The sequence below is a fragment of the Oryx dammah genome, unplaced genomic scaffold (genome assembly GCF_014754425.2).
Source record: "Oryx dammah isolate SB20612 unplaced genomic scaffold, SCBI_Odam_1.1 HiC_scaffold_4, whole genome shotgun sequence".
Taxonomy (NCBI): Eukaryota; Metazoa; Chordata; class Mammalia; order Artiodactyla; family Bovidae; genus Oryx; species Oryx dammah.
The window spans coordinates 79,619,408-79,647,265 of record NW_024070188.1 but is presented as its reverse complement, the minus strand read 5'-3'; the positions used below and the strand labels follow the sequence as shown (position 1 = coordinate 79,647,265).

The 27,858-nt window shown below is 40.7% G+C and overlaps 1 protein-coding gene across 1 annotated transcript in view; it reads right to left on the bottom strand.

The window, feature by feature from the left end:
• Nucleotides 1-950: 950 nt before the first annotated feature.
• LOC120862679 (hydroxyacyl-coenzyme A dehydrogenase, mitochondrial-like) overlaps nt 951-27,858 on the bottom strand; it is a 52,819-nt gene continuing 25,911 nt past the window's right edge. Inside the window, exon 2 of the mRNA XM_040238755.1 lies at nt 951-1,193. Coding sequence (XP_040094689.1) covers nt 951-1,193 — 243 coding nt within the window. The remainder of the gene's footprint in view (nt 1,194-27,858) is intronic.

The following is a 27,858-nucleotide window of genomic DNA, read 5'->3' as shown; positions in this document are numbered from 1 at the left end:
ACGGCATCCGGGTGATGCAGCTCCACTTCTGTCTATCAAGAGGGCGATGGTGAGAGGTATCAGAGGATGACTTAGATTACAGGCAAAAAGCAAGACTGTTCCAGTATATTGTCTAATGGCAGACAAACTCTTAACAGGGTATTATGGACTGAATGTAGTATCCCCTCAAAATTCATATTTTGAAGCCTTAACCTCTGATGTGATGATATTCGGAGATGGGGCCTTTGGGGATAGTTAGCTTTGGATGAGGTGAGGCTGGAGGTCAGTGTTCTAGAAGAAGCACCCTCTCTCTCTCTCTCTCTCATATGAGGATAAGGGGAGGGCAGCTGTCTGCAAGCCAGGAGGAGGGCTGTCACCAGGAACCGTGTCTGCCTGCACCTTGACCTTGGACCCCTCAGCCTCCAGAATGGTGAGACGTAAATATCTGTTAACACATTTTGTTACTGATCCCCGGATCAGTTTGTGAATTGGGTCTAATACAGAGCTCAGATTGTAATGGAGAATGCCCAGATCTGTCTGAATGGGCAGAGAGAAGCCCCTGGATGTCCCCAGTGCTGAAACCCTGTGGCTTTGAACCTCATCTGAACAGTTCCCAGTCGAATTGCCCCCACCCTGTACTGCGAGCTTCTGCATCTCTGCTCCCTCTGCTCTGTGTGTCCGGAGTCAGACCTGCGTTTCCAGGTCAGCGGGTCGGTAGCATCCGCTCCTCCCCCACCGCGGCCACAGTGCGTGGGAGGCCAGGTCGAGCCTTTAATGCACATGGTGTGGAGCCCTTCCATGGACTCAGATGAGATGGCTCCCTCCCTCTCCTCCTCTCTCTGCCTCTCCCCCTTTTCTTCAGTTCTGCGGTCTCCTGGTCTGAACTCACTGACCTACCAATGACACCTCCCTCCCTGCGCTCCTCATCTCGAAGCTTCATGCCCAAGATGCTGGCGCTGCCTTTTCAAAGCCTAAGCAGAGAACGGGTGCCGGCCTGGTAAACAGGCCTTTTCTGCAGCGTGGAGGAGAGCTCGCCTCGCTTCCAGAGGGAGCCGAAACCCAGCATCAGTGGGCTGCCCGGAGCCCTGATTTCCTGGTGTGTTGTTGACAGTGAACACATGAGTGCCCAGCACTTGCTGACATCGGGAGCTGTAAACGTGCCCGGAGAGGGGAGAGGCAGGCCGGCTGGGGAGCTGGGAGCCGGGCGGATAATACTGCAGCGTCGTGAATTATTTTTACGTGGATAATTAATACTGGAGAAACAATGCAGCCACACAGAGCCTCCCTCGAGAGAACACTGTCAGTCTCCGTATTCATTTATTCTTTTCTAACCAAATTGATGGGCCAGTCGACCGCCTTTCTAGATCCACGCGGATGATGAAACTGCAAACAAGTTTCATTTAAATAATGGGCAAATCTTCCAATTAGTCAAAGCCTAATCCTCATGCCTTAAAAATGACAAACTGCTCTTACCACGGTTTCTGTTTGTTGAAAAGGTAGAAAAAAAAGTTGTGTTTTGGGGGGGGAACCCAAATGAAAAACATTGATTGAAAAAAAATTCAGATGCACAGATTCTATTGCACATTAATCTAGGGGGAGCCTTACAAAGTCAATAATTGTCATAAAGATTCATTGGTCAACATTTAGGGCCTAATTAAAAAATACATATTTTGATGGTTTTATTCCTTGAGTATCTGCCTTTTTAAAACTATTGGGATATTTTAATTTCCTTGTAAAACCATAGAGTTTTCAATACAGGAGCATGTGTAACTGATATAAATAAGTAACTTTTAAAAATAAGTACCTTAAAGTTAATTAATTTACTATCTATATGTTTAAAGTTTTCTGCTGCTGATGAAGATAAAATGAATCCTTTACCAGATAACTGCTTCAGTTCTGGTTTAGAAATCATTCCTAAATATGTAAGAACAAATACCCTTCAACATGTTCATCACTCCTCATCTACTCAGCAGGCATCTCTGAAACACCTAGTAAGTCACAGGCCCTCCTAAGAAACTTAGCAACAACAACTGCCTGTCTTCTAGGAGACTGACAGGTAAATAAGCAATTGCCACACCATTAAGTTGGCCAGTCCCCTGACTTGTAGTGTTTGGCAAACCTTAATGAGAACAGGGATCACGTGAGGTCTTGTTGAAATGCAGGTTCCAAGGTAGTTGGTCTGGAGTAAAACCCAAGATTCCACACTCCTAACAGAATCCCTGGAGATGCCAGGGACCACTCTTGGAGAACAAGGTCCCCAAAGAGGCACAGGGGGTTGTAGGATAACGGAGAGGAGGGCACTTCAGCATGTGGATTGGGGCTTGGCCATGGCAGTGCTCAGGAAATGGCCTCCTGGAAGAGTATACAAGTGAACTGAGAGGTGAAGGAAGGAGGGGGCAGGCCTAGCTGGGGAGCTCTTGGGAAGAGGGTATGTCCTCACATTCTAGCCTCAGTTTCAGAGGTCAGAAAACCCCTGTGTTTGGAAAATCCCAATTAGCTTGATGTGGCTGGAATACAACCGAGTTAACCAGTTGCATCTGCCAAGGAATTTGTATCTCTAAATATATAAGCTTCATCAATATAAATTTGCCCTGGATAGGTTGATTTTCAAAGTGTGACCCTTGGGACTCCCCAAGACTGTTTTGGGAAGTCTGTGGGGTCAAAACTGTTTTCCTAATAACATTAGATATCATTTGCTTTTTCTCACTGTCATAATGTTTGCAATAATGGTGCCAAAGCAATGATGAGACAGACTGTTGGTGCCTAACGGGTGAACCAAGGCAGTGGCCCCAAAGTGTGCTGGTTTTCGTCCCATTCCTCACCACCAAACACTCAGTGCCAAAAATTAAAAACAAATATAGAAAACCAAAGAAATCCCAGTTTCATGTGAGAATGTCTTGTGGATTCTTTGCCATCTGAGCCCCCAGGGAAGCTACTAATACGGCATTAAAAAATTATTAATTTTATTAACGTTTGGCCCTCGGTACACATCTCTTTAGTGTTATGGGTGGCAAAGCAGGAAGCACACATAAAGCACTTGCAGTACATCGCGGAGCCCCAGGGTGTCTGTAGGAAAGGCAGCTGCGTGATTGAGTTCTGGGCTGAACTAGCTGCTTTGTTCCTGAAACACTATCACTTGAAAATGTCTGACAGACAAACTGGTTATTCAGACTTGGGTATTTGGCAGACGTTTTCTTTTAAAAAATGAATGAAGGGAGCCTGTCACTTCTAGGAAAACAACCGACAGTATTTGTTGCCAATGATAAAATCTGAGCCTTCAAGTGAAAATTAGAATTTTGGGAAACTTGAATCTGCCTCTCTGAGTTTAACAGCTTCCCAATGCTTATAGATGTTTTTGGTGAGGTTCACGGTGATATTAATGAATTTTTAAAAATACTTATTTATTGAAGTATCGTTGCTATACAATATTATATAAATCCAACTCTTTGCAACCCCATGGACTGTAGTCCTCCAGGCTCCTCTGTCCCTGGGGATTCTCCAGGCAAGATTACAGGAGTGGGTTACCATGCCCTCCTTGAGGGGAATCTTCCCAACTCAGGGATCAAACCCAGGTCTCCCACATTGCCGGTGGATTCTTTACTGTCTGAGCCACCAGCGAAGCCCATTATATAAGTTACAGGTGTACAATATAGTGATTCACAATTTTTAAAGGTTATACTCCATTTTGTTTTGTTGTTGTTGTTTAGTTGCTAAAGTCATGTCTGATTCTTTGCAACCCCATGGACTGTAACCCACCAGGCTCCTCTGTCCTCCACTATCTCCCGGGGTTTGCTCAAATTCATGTCCATTGAGTGGGTGATGCTATCTAACCATCTCGTCCTCTGCCACCCCCTTCTCCTTTTGCCTTCAATCTTTCCTAGCATCAGGGTCTTTTCCAATGAGTTGGCTCTTTGAATCAGAAGGCCAAAGTATTGGAGCTTCAGCTTCAGCATAGTCCTTCCAATGAATATTCAGGTTTGATTTCCTTTAGGATTGATAGATTTGATCTCCTTGCTGTACCAGGGACTCTCAAGAGTCTTCTCCAACACCACAGTTTGAAAGCATCCATTCTTTGATGCTCAGCCTTCCTGATGGTCCAGCTTTCACAGCAGTACATGACTACTGGAAAAGCCATAGCTTTGACTAGATGGATCTTTGTCAGCAAAATGATGTCTCTGCTTTTTAATACACTATCTAGGTTTGTAATAGCTTTCTTTCCAGGGAGCAAGCATCTTTTAATTTCACTCCATTTATAGTTATTATAAAATATTGGCTACATTCCCCATGGTGTACAGTTTATCCTTATTTTATGTCTAATAGTTTGTACCTCTTAGTCCCCTACCCTATACTACCTCTCCCTCCTTTCCTCTCTCCACTGATAACCACTAGCTTGTTACTGGTAACCACTAGCTTGTTATCTGTATCTATGAATCTGCTTCTTTTATGTCATATTCACTAGTTTGTGATATTGATATTTTTATGTTCCACATATGAGTGATATCATACAGTATTTATCTTTCTCTAACTTATTTTACTTAATGCAATGCCCTCCAAGTCCATCCGTGTTGCTGCAAATGACAAAATATCATTGTGATTATGGCTGAGTAATAGTCCATTGTGTATATATACACCACGTCTTCTTTATCCATGCATCTGTTGATAAATACTTAGGTTGCTTCCATATCTTGGCAATTGTAAATAATGCTGCTGCTATGAACACTGGGGTCCATGTATCTTTTCGAATTAGTGTTTTTGTTTTCAGATATATACCCAGGAGTGGAAATGCTGAGTCACAGGGTAGTGCCATTTTTAGTTTTTTGGGAAACCTCCGTACTGTTTTCCATGGTGGTGGCACCAGTTTACATTCCCACCAACAGTTTGTGAAATTTTCCCTTTCTCCACACCCTTTCCACACATTTGTTATTTGTGTTCTTTCTGAGGATAGTCATCCTAACAGGTGTGAGGTGACAGCTCATTGTGGTTTTGATTTGCATTTCCCTGCTGATTAGCGGTGTTGAGCACCTTTTCATGTGTTTATGCCTTTTTGATATTATGTAATAACAGAGCCGACAACTGGAAGGTATGCATAAATCAGTAAACCGATCTTTTCCAAATGATCAGTGCATGAGTAAAAGATCCATTTGAAGTGTGATGAATGGATTTAATACAAACACACACAGGGAAAAGTTCATCAATATGGTTTTAGATTCCATATCACAACTAACCTTTAAGAAATGACCACTGTTGGGTTTCGGCACAGTACTGAAGAATATCCACAATTATCTGAAATGGCTATAAAATACTCTGCCCTTTTCCAACTGCACATCTTTGTCAGATTATATTTTCTTCATATGTATCAACCAAAATAAATATCTCAACAGACTAAATGCAGAGAAGAAATGAGAATTCAGCTATGCTCTGTTAAGCCAGATATTAATGAGGTTTGCGAAACTACAAAGCAATGTCATCCTTGTCACTATTTTCTGTTTAGAAAATAGTTGTTTTCTCATAAAATCAAATAATTTTGGCAGTATGTGATGGACTTATTATTTTTTGAAAAGGTAAACTAATAAATATTTAAAAATTACCAGTTGCAATTTCTATTATGTATTAATATGTAAAATCCCCATGAACCAAAATTCTTTGGGGTCCTCAATAAATTTTAAGAATTTTAAAAAGTCCTAAAACTAAAAATTTTGAGAGTAAATGTTTTGAATTATACATTTATAGAGACAGAGATGGGAAAAAGATAGATATTTTTGCTTTCCCTGTGTTCCACTTGTGAACAAGTATCATCAGTATCGATAGAGTTGCTCAAGCCTCATATTTAGAAATTATTCAGTGGTTAACCCCCACCATAGTGAACTACCTGGTCCTGTTGGATCCCCTTCTCAGCCCTTGTGCTCACTGGCCTCACCCACAGCCCAGACAAGGCTGAGGAGGTGGCGGGTTTCTTCTCTCATCAGCAGGCAAAGGGGAGAACAGAAAATGGGGGAAAGGAAGGTCCCCCTTCCTTCCATGCCCAGGTGATAAAAATTTCAGCAGATCAACAGGTCCTGATGTGTATTATCTATTTAGATTTCTAGCATCATTCCTAGGAATTTGGGTGTCATTAAAATGTTCCCATAATAGTTGTGGACACTGAGCTAATAGGTAACGGGACACCCTCACCCCTTAGGTTTACTGAGGATGGAATGTATTTTCAGTTTCTAAGTTACTCCATAAGCACTAGAACTGAAGTCATGTGATGCCACACTGGGCCACAGATTTGATCAGTGTAGTCCAATAACTGCTTCACAAGGGCAGGAGATTTGTTGTTGTTCTTTAGTTGCTAAATCATGTCCAGTTCTTTGTGACCCCATGGATTGTAGCCCTCCAGGCTCCTCTGTCCATGGGCTTTCCAAGGCAAGAATACTGGAGTGGGTTGCCATTTCCTACTCCAGGAGATCTTCCCGACCCAGGGATCGAACCCACGTGGCCTGCATTGGCAGGCAGATTCTTTACCACGGAGACACCAGTGAAGCCCTAGGACAGGGGCATCAGGTGTTTAATGGAGTTACCTAGTAGTTGAGATGGCAGTTTGGGAGTTATTTAGCAGTTTGGCTGAGAACTGGTAGCTTAGTGAGGACAGGTTCTGAGTCATGTGCTTTATTTATGTAATATGTGTGGTTTTTTTTGGGGGGGTGACTGTTTATCTGATACAGCATCAGGTAAAAGGTGGAAAAGATTTTAATAAAATGCTACAGTAATATAAGAATCTTAACTTCATTAAATGTGTCAGAAGCCATAAGAGTGCAGTAAGTCTGGAGCATCATGAATATTTTGGGCGCCGGATCACCAGAGTGGACACTGTTAATCCTTATGATACTGTGGCTTTGAACCAGTTTCAAAGTTGTGAAAAAGACTGCTTTTGTGTCAACTCAAAAATAAAAATATACATGCATGTTTAGAATTCAGTTCAGTTCAGTTCACTGGCTCAGTCGTGTCCGACTCTTTGCAACCCCATGAACCACTGCACACTAGGCCTCCCTGTCCATCAACAACTCCTGGAGTTTACCCAAACTCATGTCCATTGAGTTGGTGATGCCATACAACCGTCTCATCCTCTGTCATCCCCTTCTCCTCCTGCCCTCAATCCTTCTCAGCATCAGGGTCTTTTCAAATGAGTTAGCTCTTCGCATCAGGTGGCCAAAGTATTGGAGTTTCAGCTTCAACATCAGTCCTTCCAATGAACACCCAGGACTGATCTCCTTTCGGATGGACTGGTTGGATCTCCTTGTAGTCCAAGGGACTCTCAGAGTCTTCTCCAGCACCACAGTTCAAAAGCATCAATTCTTCTGTGCTCAGCTTTCTTTATAGTCCAACTCTCATATCCATACATGACCACTAGAAAAACCATAGCCTTGACTAGACGGACCTTTGTTGACAAAGTAATGTCTCTGCTTTTTAATATGCTGTCTAGGTTGGTCATAACTTTCCTTCCAAGGAGTAAGGGTTTTTTAATTTCATGGCTGCAATCACCATCTGCAGTGATTTTGGAGCCCCCAAAAATAAAGTCTGCCACTGTTTCTACTGTTTCCCCATCTATTTGCCATGAAGTGATGGGACCGGATGCTATGATCTTCGTTTTCTGAATGTTGACTTTTAAGCTAAGTTTTTCACTCTCCTCTTTCACTTTCAAGAGGCTTTTTAGTTTTTCTTCACTTTCTGCCATAAGGGTGGTGTCATCTGCATATCTGAGGTTATTGATATTTCTTCTGGCAATCTTGATTCCAGCTTGTGTTTCTTCCAGCCCAGCATTTCTCATGATGTACTCTGCATATAAGTTAAATAAGCAGGGTGACAATATACAGCCTTGACGGACTCCTTTTGCTATTTGAAACCAGTCTGTTGTTCCATGTCCAGTTCTAACTGTTGCCTCCTGACCTGCATACAGGTTTCTCAAGATGCAGGTCAGATGGTCTGGTATTCCCATCTCTTTCAGAATTTTCCACAGTTTATTGTGATCCACACAGTCAAAGGTTTTGGCATAGTCAATAAAGCAGAAATAGATGTTTTTCTGGAACTCTCTTGCTTTTTCAATGATGCAGCAGATGTTGGCAATTTGATCTCTGGTTCCTCTGCCTTTTCTAAAACCAGCTTGAACATCAGGAAGTTCACGGTTCATGTATTGCTGAAGCCTGGCTTGGAGAATTTTGAGCATTGCTTTACTAGCATGTGAGAATTATTCAATTGTGCGGTAGTTTGAGAATTCTTTGGCATTGCCTTTCTTTGGGATTGGAATGAAAACTGACCTTTTCCAGTCCTGTGGCCACTGCTGAGTTTTCTAAATTTGCTGGCATATTGAGTGCAGCACTTTCACAGCATCATCTTTCAGGATTTGAAAGAGCTCAACTGGAATTCCATCACCTCCACTAGCTTTGTTTGTTGTGATGCTTTCTAAGGCCCACTTGACTTCACATTCCAGGATGTCTGGCTCTAGATGAGTGATCACACCATTGTGATTATCTGGGTCATGAAGATCTTTTTTTGTACAGTTCTTCTGTGTATTCTTGCAACCTCTTCTTAGTATCTTCTGCTTCTGTTAGATCCATACCATTTCTGTCCTTTATTGAGCCCATCTTTACATGAAATATCTCCCTGGTATCTCTAATTTTCTTGAAGAGATCTCTAGTCTTTCCCATTCTATTGTTTTCCTCTATTTCTTTGCATTGATACTCTATTTCTTTGCATTGATGTTTAGAATTACTAAATTGCATATTTGACCTTGGTCAAAATTAACATTACATTTTGTACAGCACTCATCATGATGATACATAACAATCACATTTAAGCATTATGAAGTATCTTATTACAATTGCTTTGATATTTGATAATTTTTCCAAGTAATTAAATATGTTTCCCTTCCTTTAAATTTTCCTTTTTATTTATATCTAGATGGGCTTCCCAGGTGGCCCAGTGGTAAGGAATCCACCTGCCAGTGCAGGAGACACTGGAGATGTGGGTTTGAACGCTGATTCAGGAAGATCCCCTGGAGTAGGAAAAGGCCACCTGCTCCAGCATTCTTGCCTATACAATTCCATGGACAGAGGAGCCTGGCAGGCTACAGTCTCTGGGGTTGCAAAGAGTCAGACATGGCTGAGTGACTGAGCATGCATATTCTATAGATATACGAAGGGTATGAGCTGGTTAAATTCCAGATTACTTTTTACTACCTAATTGCTCTTGGAATGCTACTTTCAATAGAAGGTACCCTCCTCATATAAGTCTCACCAGACTTTATGGTAAGGGGAAGCTACTGCCGTATTTGGAAAGGAATGGGCATTTTGTAGAATTCAGGGATGAGTGAAAGTCAGAATAAGTGAATACATCATGTTAAAAAGAAAGCTCCTTAACATTCCTAGAAAAAAATGAGTTTTTTAACTTCCAGATCCTCCGCACACATAATCAAGCATAATAGTAGGAAGAGAAGCGTTTCGCCAGTGGAACCACAGAGCTTGACACAAGGCAGAATTGTATCATTGTCTCCTCACTTCCCGCTGTTCCTGCCATGACCTCAGACTTGAGAGCATCTGCCTTGACCTCGGCACCACTTCAGAGAGTTTTAGGTCTAACTCTGCCTCTCATTGCTGTGTATGAGTTGAGGCAAGTCAATTCAGAGCTCTAAAATCTCATTATTATTATTTTTTTTTTTCACAAAATGAGGAGCTTGGACTAGTTTAGTAGGCTTCAGACTTAAAGAAACTCTGTAAAGTTGGAGCAGATAATGGTGGGATGCTCTAGCTGAATGAAGGAGGCGAATGGCCCAGAAGCTTCTTTGATGAATATTTAGAGTTCCAGGGAACACAGTTTGAAGGTGTATGGACAAGTCAGGCTCTAGGATCCTAATAACATGCCATCAAAAATAGGCACTGGTAATAGGCATTGGTAATACACCTCTATACTAGTAGCCAGGTGGTTGGCATATGTAACTAATATTTTTATGGTAACTAACCCTACCAGCCTAACTATGTTCTATAATATGCAAGTATTGACCAACATCTCAATTTTTGTACAGCAGAATATATAGATTTGAAACAACTAACAAAAATATTGTCATACTACTTTTGGTGATTTTCTTACAGTAACTAAGAGAAGGATATATTTCTTACACCCATGTCTCTAAGAAAAGAGAACACAGGAAAGGTAGACTAAGAGAGTCTGTGTTTCAAGAAAATGAAGATATTCCTATGGGTTTAATGTGCAAGCACACACACCACCACCACCACTAAAAATAACAAGGGAGATTAGCATGGAAACATAGACATTGCCATATGTAAAACAGAGAGCCAGTAGGGATTTGCTGTATGACTCAGGGAGCTCACACCCGTGTTCTGTGACAACCTAAAGGGGTGGGGTGGGGTGGGAGGGAGGTTCAAGAGGTGGTGGACATATGTATGCCTATGGCTGATTCATGTCGAAGTGTGGCAGAAACCAACATAATATTGTAAAGCAATTATCCTTCAATTTAAAATAAATAAATAAATTAAAAAAACCCATAACAGAAAGAACCACAAGAAACCCCACAACCCTTCCCTACATATTTTTCTCCCTTGGCTACCAGGGAACCTCTGGTGACCACCTGCTTTTCCTCGGCTCGCCCCTTTTTAGCAGCTAGCTGTGCTTTCCAAAGCTGCACCTTCTTCCCGTTTCTCTCCTGGCTGGAAAGGCAGCTTCATGTGCTTTGTTGCAACAAGTCCAGACTCCTCCTCTGGCCTCACCCCAGAACCCCACCCTCCAAATCCAGTCTGTGCTGCTCTTCCAGGGCTAATTTTGAGGATTCCCCCTTGTGCTCCTCTTGATCCAAGCAGGCTTATTTCTTCCGCCAAAGACGCAGATGCTCCCAAAGCCACCTTGCTTCCTGCCCAAAGGCCAAACTGCTGTTCTTTCCACTTGACTTGGGGCAGCCCTAAGCTTGTGTTAGGAAGGAGACTATTGCTACTGGAAACCTCTCATAAGTTAAAAAAAAAAAGAGGATGTCAAATTTTATAATTATTGTAATTTTTACATATGAGGAAATACTAGAAAGAAATATTTTTAAAAATCACATTGGTGATATTAGAAGGTAGAAATCAATAGAAGATTCTCTCTTTTGTTATGTTTCTGTAAGATTCTTATATTGCATTGAAAATTACACTGAAACAAAAGAAAAGTAATGAGTTTTAACTTTACATTAAATTCTGGACCAAAAACAAATCTCTAATAGTCCAAATTTAAAATTCTGTGGCTTCATGAAATGAAGTAAAAATGTCTCAAGAAAATGAAAGGATGGATAAGCCAATAGATTGTTTATAGCCATCTACAAACACAATCTTCATATATACAACTGTAGGTAATATATATTAATAAAAGATAAAGGTTAAAAATTTTCATCTATTGAATCAAGAACCTAGATGATAAACTATATTTGTTTAAGAAAGATTATTATTTTTTCAGAAAAAAGTTCTCTGCTTTTTCTTCCCAAGCTTGCTATTAGAGACAAGGTTTTAAGGCTTATCCTTTTCTTTTATTTTTTAAACACACAAAGCCAACTTTAAAAAAAGAGGAAAAAGAGAAACCAGCCTCTGATAGATTGCCCAGTAGAGAATTATTTATATGAAAAATCCTGCCTAAGCATAATTTTTTGAGATGACATGTGCTTTGAAAATACAATGTGATTTCATCTTGAATGTAAAAGTAACTGTTTTTTTTTTTTTTTTGCTGACACCAAAAGATACAGAACCTGCTGATATAACATGGATAGTAGTTGGCTCAATCAATCCTGAAGCCTATAAATCCATGTGATATACAGTATACAAAATGGTATTGAGGAAAATATCATTGATTTATGTAATTGGAAATTTGAGCAATACGATTTTACTTAATTATGTTTGGTTTTCCTCCTTGAGAGCCTGCGTCTCTGATGACGGGGGTTGGCTGTGACTCTAACAGAGCCTGTTTCTTCCATCCTGGTTCCTCTTTGGAGAGCAGTTTTGGATCTATCACAGTTGTTTTTGTGGTCCACTGAGTGTGAGAGCATGCAGTGTGCTGGAGAATAAAGATGGAAGTGAGTTTTAAGGGTTACTCATGAATAAAACTGCAGCACACGACACTCAGGAAAGGGAAAAAAAAAAAAAAAAAACCCAAACCACAAACAGATAAAAGCAGGCCAGCCAGCCAGTCTCCTGAAAGTGTTCATATCCCGGGCTTCCCAGGTTGGCTCAGGGGTAAAAGAATCCACCTGCCAAGCAGGAGACACAGGTTTGATCCCTTGGTCAGGAATATCCTCTGGAGAAGGAAATGGCAATCCACTCCGCTATTCTTGCCTGGGAAATCCCACAGACAGAGGCAAATCTCAGTCTTACCTGTCTCCCTTAATGGGTATTTTGAGTGTACCTGATCTTTTACTCTAGAAAGTAGTTTGTTGTATATTAGCTCTTCTCACGCCGAGAGAGCAGACTCAACAGGTGTATGCTGAATGAATGAATTCCTCTCCAGTGAAGTCTACATCCCCCTGCCAGAAAAACCATTCTTAAATGTTGCTTTCATTACTTCATTTCCTGTTTTCAAAACTTTAGAGGCCTCACTTCACCCAGAGCCCACATTTATCTTTCATGATTCTGTGCAATTTGGCTTCAATCTGATTTTCTAGCTTTATCACCTGCTCAACTGCTTCCCTAGGCCTGCCCCCTACTGTGCTAGATGTCCAGCTCCTCACAGACTCCTGGAAGGAAGTGCAGGCCAAGAGCCGTCGTTTTCTCACTTGTTCCCACTTAGTGATCTCAGCTGCGCCTCTGCTTGATCCCTCCTGCTTCTAGGGAGTTGTCCATAAACTTCCAACCCGTGGGTGGTGCAACCCGCCCGGTAAGTGAAGCTGTGCCAGAGGTGCGAGTACTTCTCGGTTGGCCCTTACTCTCTCACTTTGCCGTAATATCAGTTGTGTACGTGGCTGTGGTTATGCATACGTTTTGTCATGTTCTCAAATATGACAAACGTTGTGAGACACCCTCCAAATATTTTGAATTCCCAACAGAGCCTGGCACAGTGTTATGTTCATAGAGTGTTGTGAACTGAACTGTGTCTCAGCAAAATTCCTATGTTGAAGTCCTAACATTAAGCACCTCAAACATGACCATGTTTGGAAATAGGGGTATTGCAGGTAAGTAGTATTTGAATCTCGGTCAGGGTGACTGATGCTCTTAGAGAAAGGGGAAATTTGGAGACAGACACATACACAGGGAAAATACCGTGTAAACATGGAATCAGAGAATGGGAATGTCAAAGATTGCCATTAGACCACTAGAAACTGGGAAGAAGACATGGAACAGTGCCCTCAGAAGGAACCAGCTCTAATAACACTTTGATCTGGACTCTAGCCTCCAATAATAAATTTCTGCTGTTTAAGACTTAGAAAACCAACTTGCCGTTACTGGGGTCAGGGTGGGGGAGGGACAGTTAGGAGCTTTGAGAAGGTCATGCACATACTGCTCTATTTAAAATGGAAAACCAAGACCTATTATATGGCACGTGGAACTCTTGCTCAGTGCCATGTGGCCAGCCAGGAGAGGAGAGGGGTTTGGGGGAGGATGGATGCATGTATAGGCCGAGGCTCTTCGCTGTTCACCTGAAACGACCACAATATTGTTAATTGGCTATATCCCAATACAAAATAAAAAGTTGAAAGCCCCCCAAAGAAAAAAAACTCTGCTGTTTAAGCCATGCAATTTGTGGAACTTTGTTAAGACAGCTCTAAGAAATTAATACCACATGCTTAATAAGCATTTATTAGATCAAAGTGAAAGAAAGGTCAAGGGCTCATGGTGGGCCCCCTCTTTAAAAAAAAACACACACATTTATTAAAAGAAAATTTTAAAAAGTAGACTATTTTCAGAGCAGTGTTTTGGGCTTCCCAGGTGACTCAGTGGTAAAGAATCCACCTGCCAATGCAAGAGACGTGGGTTTGATCCCTGGCTTGAGAAGATCCCCTGGAGAAGGAAATACAACCCACTCTGTATTCTTGCCTGGGAAATCCCATGGAGAGAAGAGCCTGGCAGGCTACAGTCCATGGGGTTGCAAAAGAGCTGGGCGCAACTTAGCGACTAAAAAACAACAACAAAGAGCAGTTTTAGGTTCACGGCAAAATCGAGTGGAAAGTTCAGAGATTTGCCGTTCTTTCTGGTCATGCATGCACACAGCCCTCCCCACTACTCTCATCCTATGCCAAGGGTTCCATTTGTTCCAGCTGGTGGAACTGCACTGATGCATCATTCTCACCCGAAGTCCGTAGTTTACCTTAGGGTTCTCTCTTGGTGGTGTACAAATGGGTGTTGGCAAATGTAGTCACTGTTACAGTATCATACAGAGTATTTTCACTAAAATAAAAATGAAAGCTTTTAGGATTTCACTTACAAATCCTCTGCACTTTGTCTGCTCATTTGTCTCCCAACCCCAGTTCTTACAGCTCCTGATCTTTGCATTATCGCCATCGTTTTACAGTATGTAGCCTTTCACATTGGCTTCTTTCACTTACTGATAATGTATTCAAGATTTGTCCATGTCTTTTCACGGCTCAATAGTTCATTTCTTTTTAGTGCTGAATAATTTTCCATTGTATAAATGTACCAGTTTATTTATCCATTCACCTACCAAAGAACCTCTTGGTTACTTCCAAGTTTTGGTAATTATGAATAAAGCTATGGACATTCATGCACATGTTTTTGTGTGAACCTAATTTTTCAACTTATTTGGTTATATACCAAGAAGTGTGATTGCTGGATTGTGAGGTAAGAGTATATTTAGTTTTGTAAGAAATTGCCAAAGTATTTTTCCAGAATAGCTATATAGTTCAGTTCACTCACTCAGTTGTGTCCAGCTCTTTGTGAACCCATGGACTGCAGCACATCAGGCTTCCCTGTGCATAACCAACTCTTGGAGCTTGCTCAAACTCATGTCCGTTGTGTTGGTGATGTCATCCAACCATCTAATCCTCTGTTGTCCTCTTCTCCTCCTGCCTTCAATCTTTCCCAGCATCAGGGTCTTTTCCAATGAGTCAGCTCTTCGCATCAGGTGGCCAGAGTGTTGGAGCTTCAGTTTTAGCATCAGTCCTTCCAATGAATATTCAGGACTGATTTCCTTTAGGATTGATAGGTTTGATCTCCTTGCTGTCCAAGGGCCTCTCAGGAGTCTTCTCTAATACCACAGTTCAAAAGTATTAATTCTCTGTTGCTCAGCTTTCTTTATGGTCCAACTCTCACATCCATACATGACTCCTGGAAAAACCATAGCTTTGGCTAGATGGGCTGCTGCTGCTGCTGCTGCTAAGTGATTTCAGTCATGTCTGACTCTGTGCGACCCCATAGATGGCAGCCCACCAGGCTCCCCTGTCCGTGGGATTCTCCAGACAAGAATACTGGAGTGGGTTGCCATTTCCTTCTCCAATGCATGAAAGTGAAAAGTGAAAGTGAAGTCGTTCAGTCGTGTCTGACTCTTTGCGACCCCTTGGACTGTAGCCTACCAGACTCCTCTATCCATGGGATTTTCCAGGCAAGAGTACTGGAGCTGGGTGCCATTGCCTTCTCCGTGATTAGATAGGCCTTTGGCAGTAATGCAGTGTCTCTGCTTTTTTAATATGTTGTCTAGGTTTGTCATAGCTTTTCTTCCAAGGAGGAAGCATCTTTTAATTTCATGGCTGTAGTCACCATCTGCACTGACTTTGGAGTCCAAGAAACTAAAGTCTGTCACTGTTTCCATTGTTTCCCCATCTATTTGTCATGAAGTGGTGGGATTGGATGCCATGATCTTAGATTTTTGAATATTGAGTGTTAAGCCAGCTTTTTCACTCTCTTCTTTCACTTTCATCAAGAGCCTCTTTAGTTCCTCTTAGCTCTCTGCCATAGGGTGGTGTCATCTGCATATCTGAGGTTATTTATATTTCTCCCTGCAATCTTGATTCTAGCTTGTACCATTTTGCATTGCCACCAGCAATGAGTAAGAGTTTTTACTACTTCATCCTTACCAACATTTGGTGGTGGTAAGATTTTTGTCATTCTAGTAGATATGTAGTGGTATCTCTGTTGTTTTAAGTTGCATTTCCACAATGATATATGATATTGAGCATTTTTTTCATATGCTTACCTGCCATCGGTGTATCTTCTCTTGTGAAACATAAGTTCAGGTGCTTTGCTCATTTTAAAATCAGTTTGTTCATTTTCTGATTTCCGAATTAAAAGTTCTTTCTATATTTTGGATAGCAGTCCTTCATCACATATATCGATTGCAAATAGTTTCTCCCAGTCTGTGGCTTGCATTCTCATTCTTTTAGCACAGTCATTTGCAGAGCAGATGTTTTTACTTTGTGAGGTCCAGCTTATCAGTTATTTCTTTTGTAGATTATGCCTTTGGGGTTGTATCTAAAAAGTCATTGGCAAATCCAAAGTTACCTACCTAGATTTTGTCCTCTGTTATACTTTAGCAGTTTCCTAGTTTTACATTTTACATTTAGATCTATGAACCATTTTGAGTTAATTTTTGTGAAGAATGTAAGGTCTGTCTAGAGGGTTTTTTTTTTTTTTTTTTGCACTTGAATGTCCAGCTCCTCCAGCACTATTTGTAAAAGACTATCTTTGCTCCATTGTGGTAACTTTTCTTTTTTTATTTCTATAAATATATTTAGTTGAATAAAATTTTGTGTGGGTCTGTTACTGGGTTCTCTGATCTGTTTCATTATTTGTCTATTCTCTTGCTAATACTGTATTGATTACTGTGGCTTTAAAGAAGTGAGTCTTGAAATTGAGTAGTGTCAGTCCTACAATTTTATTCTTCTCCTTCAATATTGTGTTGGCTATTCTGGATTTCTTGCCTTTTCACATACATTTTAGCATCATTTTGTCAGTATTTGAAAATAACTTGCTGTGATTTTGATTGGGATTCAGTTCAGTTCAGTAGTTCAGTCATGTCCGACTCTTTGCAACCTCATGGACTGCAGCACACCAGGCCTCCCTGTCCATCACCAGCTTCTGGAGTTTACCCAAACTCATGTCCATTGAGTTGGTGATGCCATCCAACCATCTCATCCTCTGTCATCCCCTTCTCTTCTCGCCTTTAATCTTTTCCAGCATCAGGGTCTTCTCAAATGAGTCAGCCCTTCGCATGAGGTGGCCAAAGTATTGGAGTTTCAGCTTCAACATCAGTTCTTCCAATGAACACTCAGGACTGATGTCCTTTAGGATGGACTGGTTGGATCTCCCTGCAGTCCAAGGGACTCTCAAGTCTTCTCCAATACCACAGTTCCAAAGCATCTATTCTTTGGCACTCAGCTTTCTTTATAGTCCAACTCTCACATCCATACATGACTACTGGAAAAATTGCATTGAATCTATAGGTCAAATTAGGAAGAACTGATATTTTGACAACATTGCCTTTCTATCTATTTCTGTGAATGTGGAAATTTTTGTTAGATTATTAAATTTACACCTAAATATTTCAATTCTGGAGTGCTAATGTAAAACATCTTATATTTTAAATGTCAAATTCTACTGGTTCATTTTCAGTATATAGGAAAGCAGTTGACTTTTGTGTATTAACCTTGTATCTTGCAACCTTACTATAATCACTTATTAGCTCCAGGAGTATTTTTTGTCTATTATTAATTTTTAAATTTTCTACATAGACAATCATGTCATCTGTGAACAAAGTTTTATTTCCTCCTTTCTAATCTGTATATTTTTATCTTCCTCTTTTCTCTTATTGCATTAAGCTAGTACTTCCAGGATGGTACTGAAAAGGAGCTGTGGAGGGGACATCCTTGCCTTGTTCCTGAACTTAGTGGGATAGTTTTGAGTTTCTCATAATTAAGTCTGATGTTAATTATAGTTTTTTTTGTTTTTAGAAATATCTTTATCAAGTTGAGAAAGTTCCCCTCTGTTTCCAGTTTATTGAAAATCTTTATCATGAATGAGTGTTGCATATTGTTCAATGCTTGTTAATGAATTTTTTGATCCATTCATGTGATTTTTCCTTTTTGGCCTGTTGATGTTATAGATGACATTAGTTGATAATTGAATGTTGAACCAGCCTTGTATACCTGGAAAAATCCTACTCAGGAATGGTGTATAATCCTTTTTACACATTATTGGATTCAGTTTTCTAGTATTTTTTGATGACTGTACATGGCAGTGTATTGGGGAGGAGGAGCTGTGGCAGATGGACCTTTAGTGATGTAGAGGGGAGGTGTAGGGAGGGCAGTGTTCCACTGCCCTCTGGTTAGGTTTTAGTCTCTCAGTGAGCCTGTTCCTCTGGGCTGGGAACTTCACAAGTGCTTCTTAGTCTCCTACCCCTTTTGGGGTAGCCTGAATGAGCTAGTACTTCCCTTCCCCCAGGTCACTTAAGCTCTGATCAAACCCCAGTATTTTAGGATCTTTACATAGTTTTCTTTTGAGGAAAGGCTTTGTTAAGAAAGCCAAAATGTTCTAGCATGTTCCTAAACGGTTTCTCCTTCCCTCCACCTCCCAGATACAAGGAATTTTTCCTCTGATAGTCAGAGCCTGGTCCACCTTTTGGAGGTAAAACTCACAAAAATGTGGAGCCCCTCCATGACTGAGCCCCCTTGGAGTTTCTGTCTCTCAGAGTTGTTTACAATGAACGTCCAGCAATTTCTCAGTGATTAATCAGGTTTTTCTAACCCGGTAGTAGTTGCTATGGAGTTTTCTGCTCTGTAAGTTGCAATTTTCAGCATCTTTCCCATTTTTGAGACAGCAGTTTGCACTGTGACCTCAGGTCTCTGACCTCTTATTGGAAGTGATACCTTCCAAGCTCCTTACAAAATAGACTGGAAACCAATAGTCCTGTGGACTTTTTAATTACTTGCTGGAGTCACACACAGCTACTTTGGCTATGTGTTCAAGGCAAAGATGACTCACTATTGTGAATATGATGCAGTTTTAAAATTATAATCTACTGCGGGAACTTCAGTAGGAGTTCATTAGACACAATATGAGTTTGGATTAAAATATCAATAAAAGCTTTCTCATATAAATTAATTGCTGTAAGAAATAAAATTTAATTCATCAAAACAGAACCAAAAAAAACAAAATTTAGGTAAATTTAATCCTTTATATTTTATTAAGAGCCAATATATATAGAAATACAAAACATCATTCATTTTGCTTTTTGCTGCTCTAATACGTGACATTAAAAAAACTCCATTCAAAAAAGTGAGAACAATTTGCCATTTCTAGGCTCACATAGTCATCTGATATCAAGAGTCACGCTGGATCATATGCATGGTCAGCTCTTCCTCCACCTCCCTTTTTACATTCATAGCTCAATAATCTAATTCTCATTTCACAAGAGTTTCTCTTTAATAAATGGAAGAGAAACATCACTGCACATCTTATAGCAGTTGCAGTTTTTGAACTAGGCTGCTCCAAAAATTAATTGCTTCATTGTGTAGAGCTCCTCATGTGATTTTTTTAAGAAATGGGAGCTATAGCTTGCCTTCTTTGAAGTGTTTCATCATTTTGCTTGTTTTGTTCAGATGTTTTGAAAATCCCTGAAAGATTAAGGAAACTTAAATGTAAAATATCTTTTTTTTTCAGTCATGGAAATATTTAATAGTAATATTAAATATGAAATAGACTGGATTCTTTACTGGCTGAACCACCAGGGAAGCCCCCAAAGAAGCTGAAGTGTCCCAAATCTATATTGAGTTCACTGGGTGTCTCCAGTGGCTTAGCAGCAAAGAATCTGTCTGCAAGGCAGGAGCCACAGGAGATGCAAGTTCTATCCCTGGGTTGGGAAGATCCTCTGGAGAAGAGAAGGGTAACCCACTCCAGTATTCTTGCCTGGAGAATGCTATGGACAGAGGAGCCTGGTGGGCTACAGTCCATATGGTTGCAAATAGTTGGACATGACTGAAGTGACTTAGCACAAGCATGCAACAACGTAATTAGAGGTAAGTGGGTGACATTCACATGTCATGTGGTTTCCCACACTGTTCTGGGCATGGTCTGCCTTTAAAGACATATTGTGTATATAACATATATTATACAATTGCAATTATACTATATACAATTATATATAATATACAATATATTATATTAATATATAAGTAGTATAATAAAATAATAATTGTATATAATTATTGTGTAATTGTATATTATGTAATTGTATATAATTGTATAATATAATAATATAATGTAGAATACAACTTAATATATAATTATGCATATATATGCGGCTAGTCAGGACTTTTATTTATCTTTAATTAATCTTTTGCCCATAGAATAGCTATTGCTGACTCATGGAATGCTCTTTCATCAGTGATTAGGAATCTTCTCCTCCTGGTTTGAGCACCTAGAGGGGTTTATTTTTAATGACATGATTTATTTGCATATTTGAAAAGCTTTACTCAGTTGAAGTACATTTTATATATGTGTGTACAAAATCCATTACTGGGTTAAGCTATGATTTTTGGGGAACAAAGAAATAAATCTCTCTGCATTGAGTTGTAGTTAAGCTCTGAATTTTCTCAATTTCCTCTCTGACTTGTATCCTAATTTCCCTTCCTCCAGTTTGATAAATAATATTGGCCTCATGGTTACCCATTTATCTGTTATGCCTTTATTTGAAGCTCTTCAGGAGATGCTATGTGTAGAAATACCTGGGTCTCTCAGAACTGATGAAGTCTTTCTGTTTGACTTATTCTAGCTCAGATGTGTTAGTGTTCATCACGTTTGTTTTTCAGGGGGTAGTTTGGAAGGTTACCTTATCTCTTCCGTGGAGGCCAGGGTCGAAAGAGACTAGCATGCTGAGTTTCCATTCAGCATGTGCTCTGCTCCAGCCACTTCCTCCTCTCTGAGCTGACATGTGTGGGGAGACACAGAGACAAGTTTACAAAAGACTGTAGTCCTGATCTGAGGCCATCAGTTAAACCTTTTCCTCCAGCCCTCAGCACAGCATGGGTTCCAACTTGTCTAGGGCACACATCAGAAGAGAGGCAGGGAGGATGAAAAGGTGACACACATATGGAGTAGAAAGCCATCATGTCCTTGCCTGCATCTCTTCCCTTATCCAACTTAACTCCAACAAAAGAATCGGAAGCTCTTGGTGAAGATATATATGCTAGACTCCTATGAAATAATAATCAATAGAGTAGTGGAATTTTTTTTTCTCAGGATGAATGAGTATTAGAGTTGTTCGATGAGATAAATCTTTTTTTCTGTTTTGTTGTTGTTTAGTTGCTAAGTCATGTCCGACTCCTTGGGAGTCTCCAGAGGGCTCCAGAGGAGCCCATCAGGCTCCTCTGTCCATGGGATTTCCCAAGGAAAAGTACTGGAGTGGGTTGCCATTTCATTCTCCAGGGGATCTTCCCAACCCAGGAATCCAACCCATGTCTCCTAGATTGGCTGGCAGATTCTTTACTGCTGAGCCACCAGGGAAGCCCATACCTCTCTCCAACTCTACCACTAGCCTCATAATTTTTAATCTGTGCTGCTGCCTTTACGATCCTGAATATGCATATATTCATATATGACTGTCTGATGTATGGCGATGACTTGAATAACAGTATCAAGTCACAACTGTCACTCAACTTTGTAGTATTTAGTTGTGTATGTGTGTTAGTTGGAGAAGGCAATGGCACCCCACTCCAGTACTCTTGCCTGGAAAATCCCATGAATGGAGGAGCCTGGTGGGCTGCAGTCCATGGGGTCACTAAGAGTCGGACACGACTGAGCGACTTCACTTTCACTTTTCACTTTCATGCCTTGGAGAAGGAAATGGCAACCCACTCCATTGTTCTTGCCTGGAGAATCCCAGGGACAGGGGAGCTTGGTGGGCTGCCGTCTATGGGGTCGCACAGTATCGGACACGACTGAAGCGACTTAGCAGCAGCAGCAGCAGTGTGTTAGTTGCTCAGTCGTGTCCAACGCTTTGCGACCCCTTGAACTGTAGCCCGCCAGACTCCTTTGTCCATGGGATTCTTCAGGCAAGAATACTGCAGTGGATTGCCATTCCCTTCTCTAGAGGATATTCCTGACCCAGAGATCCAACCCAGGTCTCGTACGTTGGAGGAAGTTTCTTTACCGTCTGAGCCACCAGTATTTAATTACATGTGACCAATGAAATTACCCAATCTGACAAAAAGTCTATAGGAAAGTACCTCTAAATGGTAAATATATTGGTATAATGTAGAGATTATACATTATAGAAATAGAAAGGTACACATTTCTGTTATTGTGATAGATGCAATATTCCCTATTCAAATGTTTCTTCAGAGAAAAATATCAAAATAACATTCTCTTCTGCTCACCAACTCTCAATTTCTTTTAATTTTCCTGCACCTAAATATATATATACTTTGAGTATGGAAAGACCTACGATTGCTGACATATGAGAAGGAGCTTGTTTTGACAGTCTCCAGATTAGTTCAGTAGAGGAATTTCTTGAGCTTTGGTGAGCAAGATGATTTATAAAAATTCTAGGATTTCAGCAAACTAGTCAGGAAACATTAAAAAAATTTGAGTGTACATCTCCAATGTTAAGTAATTTTTTCTGTCATTCTCCTTTTTCCAAGACATACAAAATCAGGAATAAATAAGTCCCTGAGTAAAAATGCCAGTGGTTTTTGACCTCAAAGTACCAAACAAGTGGAAGTACTGGAATTCAAACACCGCCTTGTCCTTCTTTTCTCTGGGTACCTTGGCACTTTCCTGATGGTCTTGGCATCCCCACAGTCTTGGGCAGCTTTACTCTGGTTCCTTGCTCTCTGCTTACAATGGGGCAGGCATCTCAGCCTTCCTGTTTCTCTCCTGATCAACTTCCAGGGGCCCGATAGAGGCGCTTTGAGTACATGCCCCAGTGCCACACACATCTCTCCCCATCAGATAAGACCTCAAGGTCTTCAGCTTATTCTTTCCGTTCAGTTTAGTCACTCAGTTGTGTGTGACTCTTTGCAAACCCATGGATGGCAGCATGCCAGGCCTCCCTGTCCATCACCAACTCCGGAGTTTTCTCAAACTCATGTCCACTGAGTCGGTGATGCCATACAACCATCTCATCCTCTGTTATCCCCTTCTCCTCCTGCCTTCAATCTTTCCCAGCGTCAGGGTCTTTTCCAATGAGTTGGCTCTTTGTATCACGTGGCCCAAGTATTGGAGTTTCAGTCAGTATCAGCGTCAGTCCTTCCCATGAATATTCAGGACTGACTTCCTTTAGGATTGACTGATTTGGTCTCCTTGCAGTCCAAGAGACTTCCAGGAGTCTTCTCCAACACCACAGTTCAAAAGCATCAGTTCTTTGGTGCTCAGCTTTCTTTATAGTCCACCTCTCACACCTGTACATGACTACTGGAAAAGATGATAGCTTTGACTAGATGGACATTTGTTGGTAAAGTAATGTCTCTGCTTTTTAATATGTTGTCTAATTTTGTTATAGCTTTTCTTCCAAGGAACAAGTATCTTTTAATTTCATGGCTGCAGTCACCATCTGCAGTGACTTTGGAGCCCAAGAAAATATAGTCTGTCACTGTTTCCATTGTTTCCCCATCTACTTGCCATGAAGTGATGGGACCAGATGCCATGATCTTAGTTTTTTGAATGTTGAGTTTTAAGCCAACTTTTTCACTTTTTGTTTCATTTTCCTTTTTAGTTCCTCTTTGCTTTTTCCCATAAGGATGATGTCATCTGTGTATCTGAGGTTATTGATATTTCTTCCAGCAATCTTGATTCCAGCTTGTGTTTCTTCCAGCCTGGCATTTTGCATGATATTACTTAACTCTGCATAGAATTTAAATAAGCAGGGCGACAATATACAGCCTTTCCCAATTTGGAACCAATCGTTATTCCTTGTCCAGTTCTAGCTGTTGCTTCTTGACCTACATACAGATTTCTCAGGAAGCAGGTATGGTGGTCTGGTATATTCCCATCTCTTGAAGAATTTTCCACAGTTTGTTGTGATCCACACAGTCAAAGGCTTTAGTGTAGTCAGTGAAGGAGAGGTAGATGCTTTTCTGGAATTCTCTTGCTTTTTCTATGATCCAATGGAGGTTGGCAATTTGATCTCTGGTTCCTCTGCTTTTTCTAAAGCCAGCTTGAACATCTGGAAGGTCTTGGTTCACGTACTGTTGAAGCCTGGCTTGGAGAATTTTGAGCATTACTTTGCTAGCATGTAAAGTGAGTACAATTGTGTGATAGTTTGAGCATTCTTTGGCATTGCCTTTCTTTGGGATTGGAATGAAAACTGACCTTTTCCAATGCTGTGGCCACTGCTGCATTTTCCAAATTTGCTGGCATATTGAGTGCAGTACTTTCACAGTATCATCTATCAGGATTTGAAATAACTCAACTGTAATTCCATCACTTCCATTAACTTTCTTCATAGTGATGCTTCCTAAGGCCCACTTGACTTCATACTCCAGGATGTCTGGCTCTAGATGAGTGATCACACCATTGTGGTTATCTGGGTCATTAAGATCTTTTTTGTATAGGTCTTCTGTGTATTCTTGCCACTTCTTCTTAATATCTTCTGCTTCTGTTAGGTCCATACCATTTCTGTCCTTTATTTTGCCCATCTTTGCATGAAATGTTCCCTTGGTATCTCTAATTTTCTTGAAGAGATCTTATTCCTTAGCAAAAGTAAATTCTCTGTCTCCAAAGGACACCTCCCACCAGACTTTGGGGAGCTGCTTACATTATTTTACTGGGAGAGTTAATTCTGGGGTTTAGAGGTTCAGTTCTCCATCTGACATTTTTCCAGTATTTCTCCCAAGGTGCTAATGAGTCTTCAACAATTAAAAAAATTCAAATATTCAGTTTAGGAGTTTCCTTTTGGTACAGCTGAGGCTGTCCAGTTTATAATTAGTGATTGATAAGATGCCTGTATGTGTATAGGATAAATAGTCCTACAAAGTTCAATATCAATCACCTGTTTCCCTAGGATCAATAACGATGTGTGTTTTGTTACCATGTTTCTGAACTATGTCCCAAGGGAACAACATTCAGAAGGAAGATTAGTCTCCTTAAATCATCTGTTCTTGTTTGTAGTAGTTTATACTATTAATACACCTGTAATAGGCATTTAAAAATTCATTTTGCCATCATTTTATGTTTCAATGCCACTGAATCATTCTTTTTTTTTTTTTTCCCCACTTAGTAGCTAGGTGTTGGGCATTTACTCCTTGGAGAAGGAAATGGCAACCCACTCCAGTATTCTTTCCAGAAAAAATCCCATGGACAGAGGAGCCTGACAGACTACAGTCCATGGGGCTGCAGAATCAGACACATCGAAGCAACTGAGCATGCATACACATTGGACGCTTTCTACATGATTGCACCGTGATCTGTGCTAGGCACACCAAGCAAAGAAGATGGACAGGAACTTGACTTCACAATCTTATGGGCTATTGCCTGTTAATCATATAAATAGTTAACATCATTATAACTGCCCATCTCAACTTGGAATGATTCTTTTGTTAAGACCTGGCACTCCAGTTACTTTCAAGGTGAGAACAAATACCATTTTAAAGCACAGAAGTCAAATAATTCAGAAAGGCACTAGTATATGTTACATGACCTTCTGAAAAATATTAATATGCAGTGTGTTTCCATATTTGGCAGTATGCTCTGAGAGTTGTAACGAATAGTATCTGCTTATTAATGCAAAATGGTTAATTGTGAGTATAATATACTTGTTTGTATAAAATGCAAATTAAATATGAAGAATACATTTGATTGTTTTGAGAAGCCAACATAAAATGTAGAATGTTAATGCTGTAGGGACCTGGAGAATGTCTCATCTCATCCCCTTGTTTTATAGAAAGGAAATGAAGAGGCGAGAGATAGTGCCAGGTCACCCCTACCCCCTGCTTCACACAGAGGGTTTAATTGAGATCAGCTGAGGCCAAATGGCCTTACCACTGACTCCAACTATAAAAAGAGAACTGCAGAGGAAAACAAAAACTTAGAAGGGGAAGCTGAGTTTTCTTCAGGGAATTGGTCTAGTGCAGAGCTTTGTTGTCCAGGACAGCTTAGAGAAGCCTTTTACAGAGATGTTGCTTTAGGAGGTCACTGGCTTGAGGTTTCCAGGAAGAGGAGATGGATGGTTTAGAAATCCTGAAGAATAAGGGAACCAAGGGCTATTCTCAAAATTTCACTCTAAAGGTAGTTAGTTGAAATTCCTTGGGAATTTTAGCCATTTAAGAATGAATTGCAAAATGTTTTAGAGAGAAAGGATTGGCTAAAATACACATTAAAAAGCAGTTATCCATTTCATTAATTGTAAGTCACAATTGACTTAAAATTCTCCATTATTGTATATGCCACTGAGAAGGAAAGAAACATGAAACATTGATGCAATGCTTTCTTACCACTTAGAATTCATTTTATACTCATTTGAAGTCTTTGGACTTAGATATAGGTTTTTTAAAAATTAATCATTTATTACTCTTTGCCTACAGAAGGAAGAAAAACAGAAGGGAACTGAGTAATTGTGGTATTCTAATGTTTCTTCCCATCCAGAGGCCAGTTCTTCTGCATCCCTGTTCATTCATCATCATTAATGTCCTTGTTTGTGTGTATATCAGCCTCTTCCTTTGAAGACATTGAGGGTTGTTGTTTCTTAAAGAATCTGTAAGATGACCCAAAGCCATGGTGCAGGGCCCTTCACCTGGCTTTGACTTCTCAGTCAGGAATGGGGCTCATCATTTAGTTATCACCCCAGACCCAACTCCCCACCAACATTTGATTGTAGGCTCTTTACAAGAGTGCCTTTCTCATTTTCCAGGAATTTTTTTCCAAGTTGTTGATGTTAGGTCACACCTGGGCAATGAGAACCCTGTCATGATTGCCACAGGTCAGACAGAGATTGTTAGATACCACCTAGAGACATCCTGATTTTGGATTTCAGGGAGTAAAATGTAAAGAAGTGTGACTCTCAGAACTAATGAAAATATGGCACTAAAGGACTCCTCGCCTTTATTGCTTTTCTCCCTTTGGTATTTGACCTATTCTGCAGACAAAGTAAATTAGCTGCTTTGTTTTGTTACTGTGAGTAATTGAGCTTGGGGCTGTGCGTAGTGCCTGCCACTGTTCTCTTGGTCAGCATTTCCTGTATGCCTCTGCAGAACGCAGGGGATCTCCCAGTGGTTAGCAGGTTTCCTACGTGGAAAGAATTCTGTGGTTGCAGAAGTCTGGGAAATGCCACCCACCACCTTTATCTCTTGAAGAAGCACCATTCTAATGAGCAGCAAAGCCTCTAAGTTGTCCTACAGTAAAGAATCCCACTTAAAACCTCACCTCTGTGTTTTCAAATTTATGTGACTATGGAAGTCTTTCCCCCCATTTTTTATGAGTGCACTCTAGCAGAGTTTGAGATATTCTCCTCTAGGTCCCTTTTAGCTTGTACCATTCCTCTCATATGACCCGTTCTCACCTATGGGTCAGTACCCTAACACATCGTTCCTGGATGGTCTTCTTAATGCCCAAGGCTTCACTGTGTACATCCTGTTGAAGATTTTCAAAGCCACTTCACCCTGGACATGATCTGGAGACACTGGCTTGGCAACAGATCATCCCCAGGTCAGAATCTCCCATGCTCTTCCACCTCAATGTGTTCTAAAAGAAATTAATAATATTCATGTGTCCCCAGACCCAGGGTTCTTGGGTTCTCTCTCGATAACACCCCATCAAGGCACAACCATCCTCTGACTCAGTGCCCCATGGTCAGCCCCCAGGTCCTGTAAGTTCAAATCCGTGAGTCTCTAGCTGGGTCCTTCCCTGTCTGGCCATTGCTGCCTTAATTCAGCCCCTCTTTGACTCCAACTAGAATACTGATGCCCTTGGAGTTCTTTTTGCTGGGATCTATCCT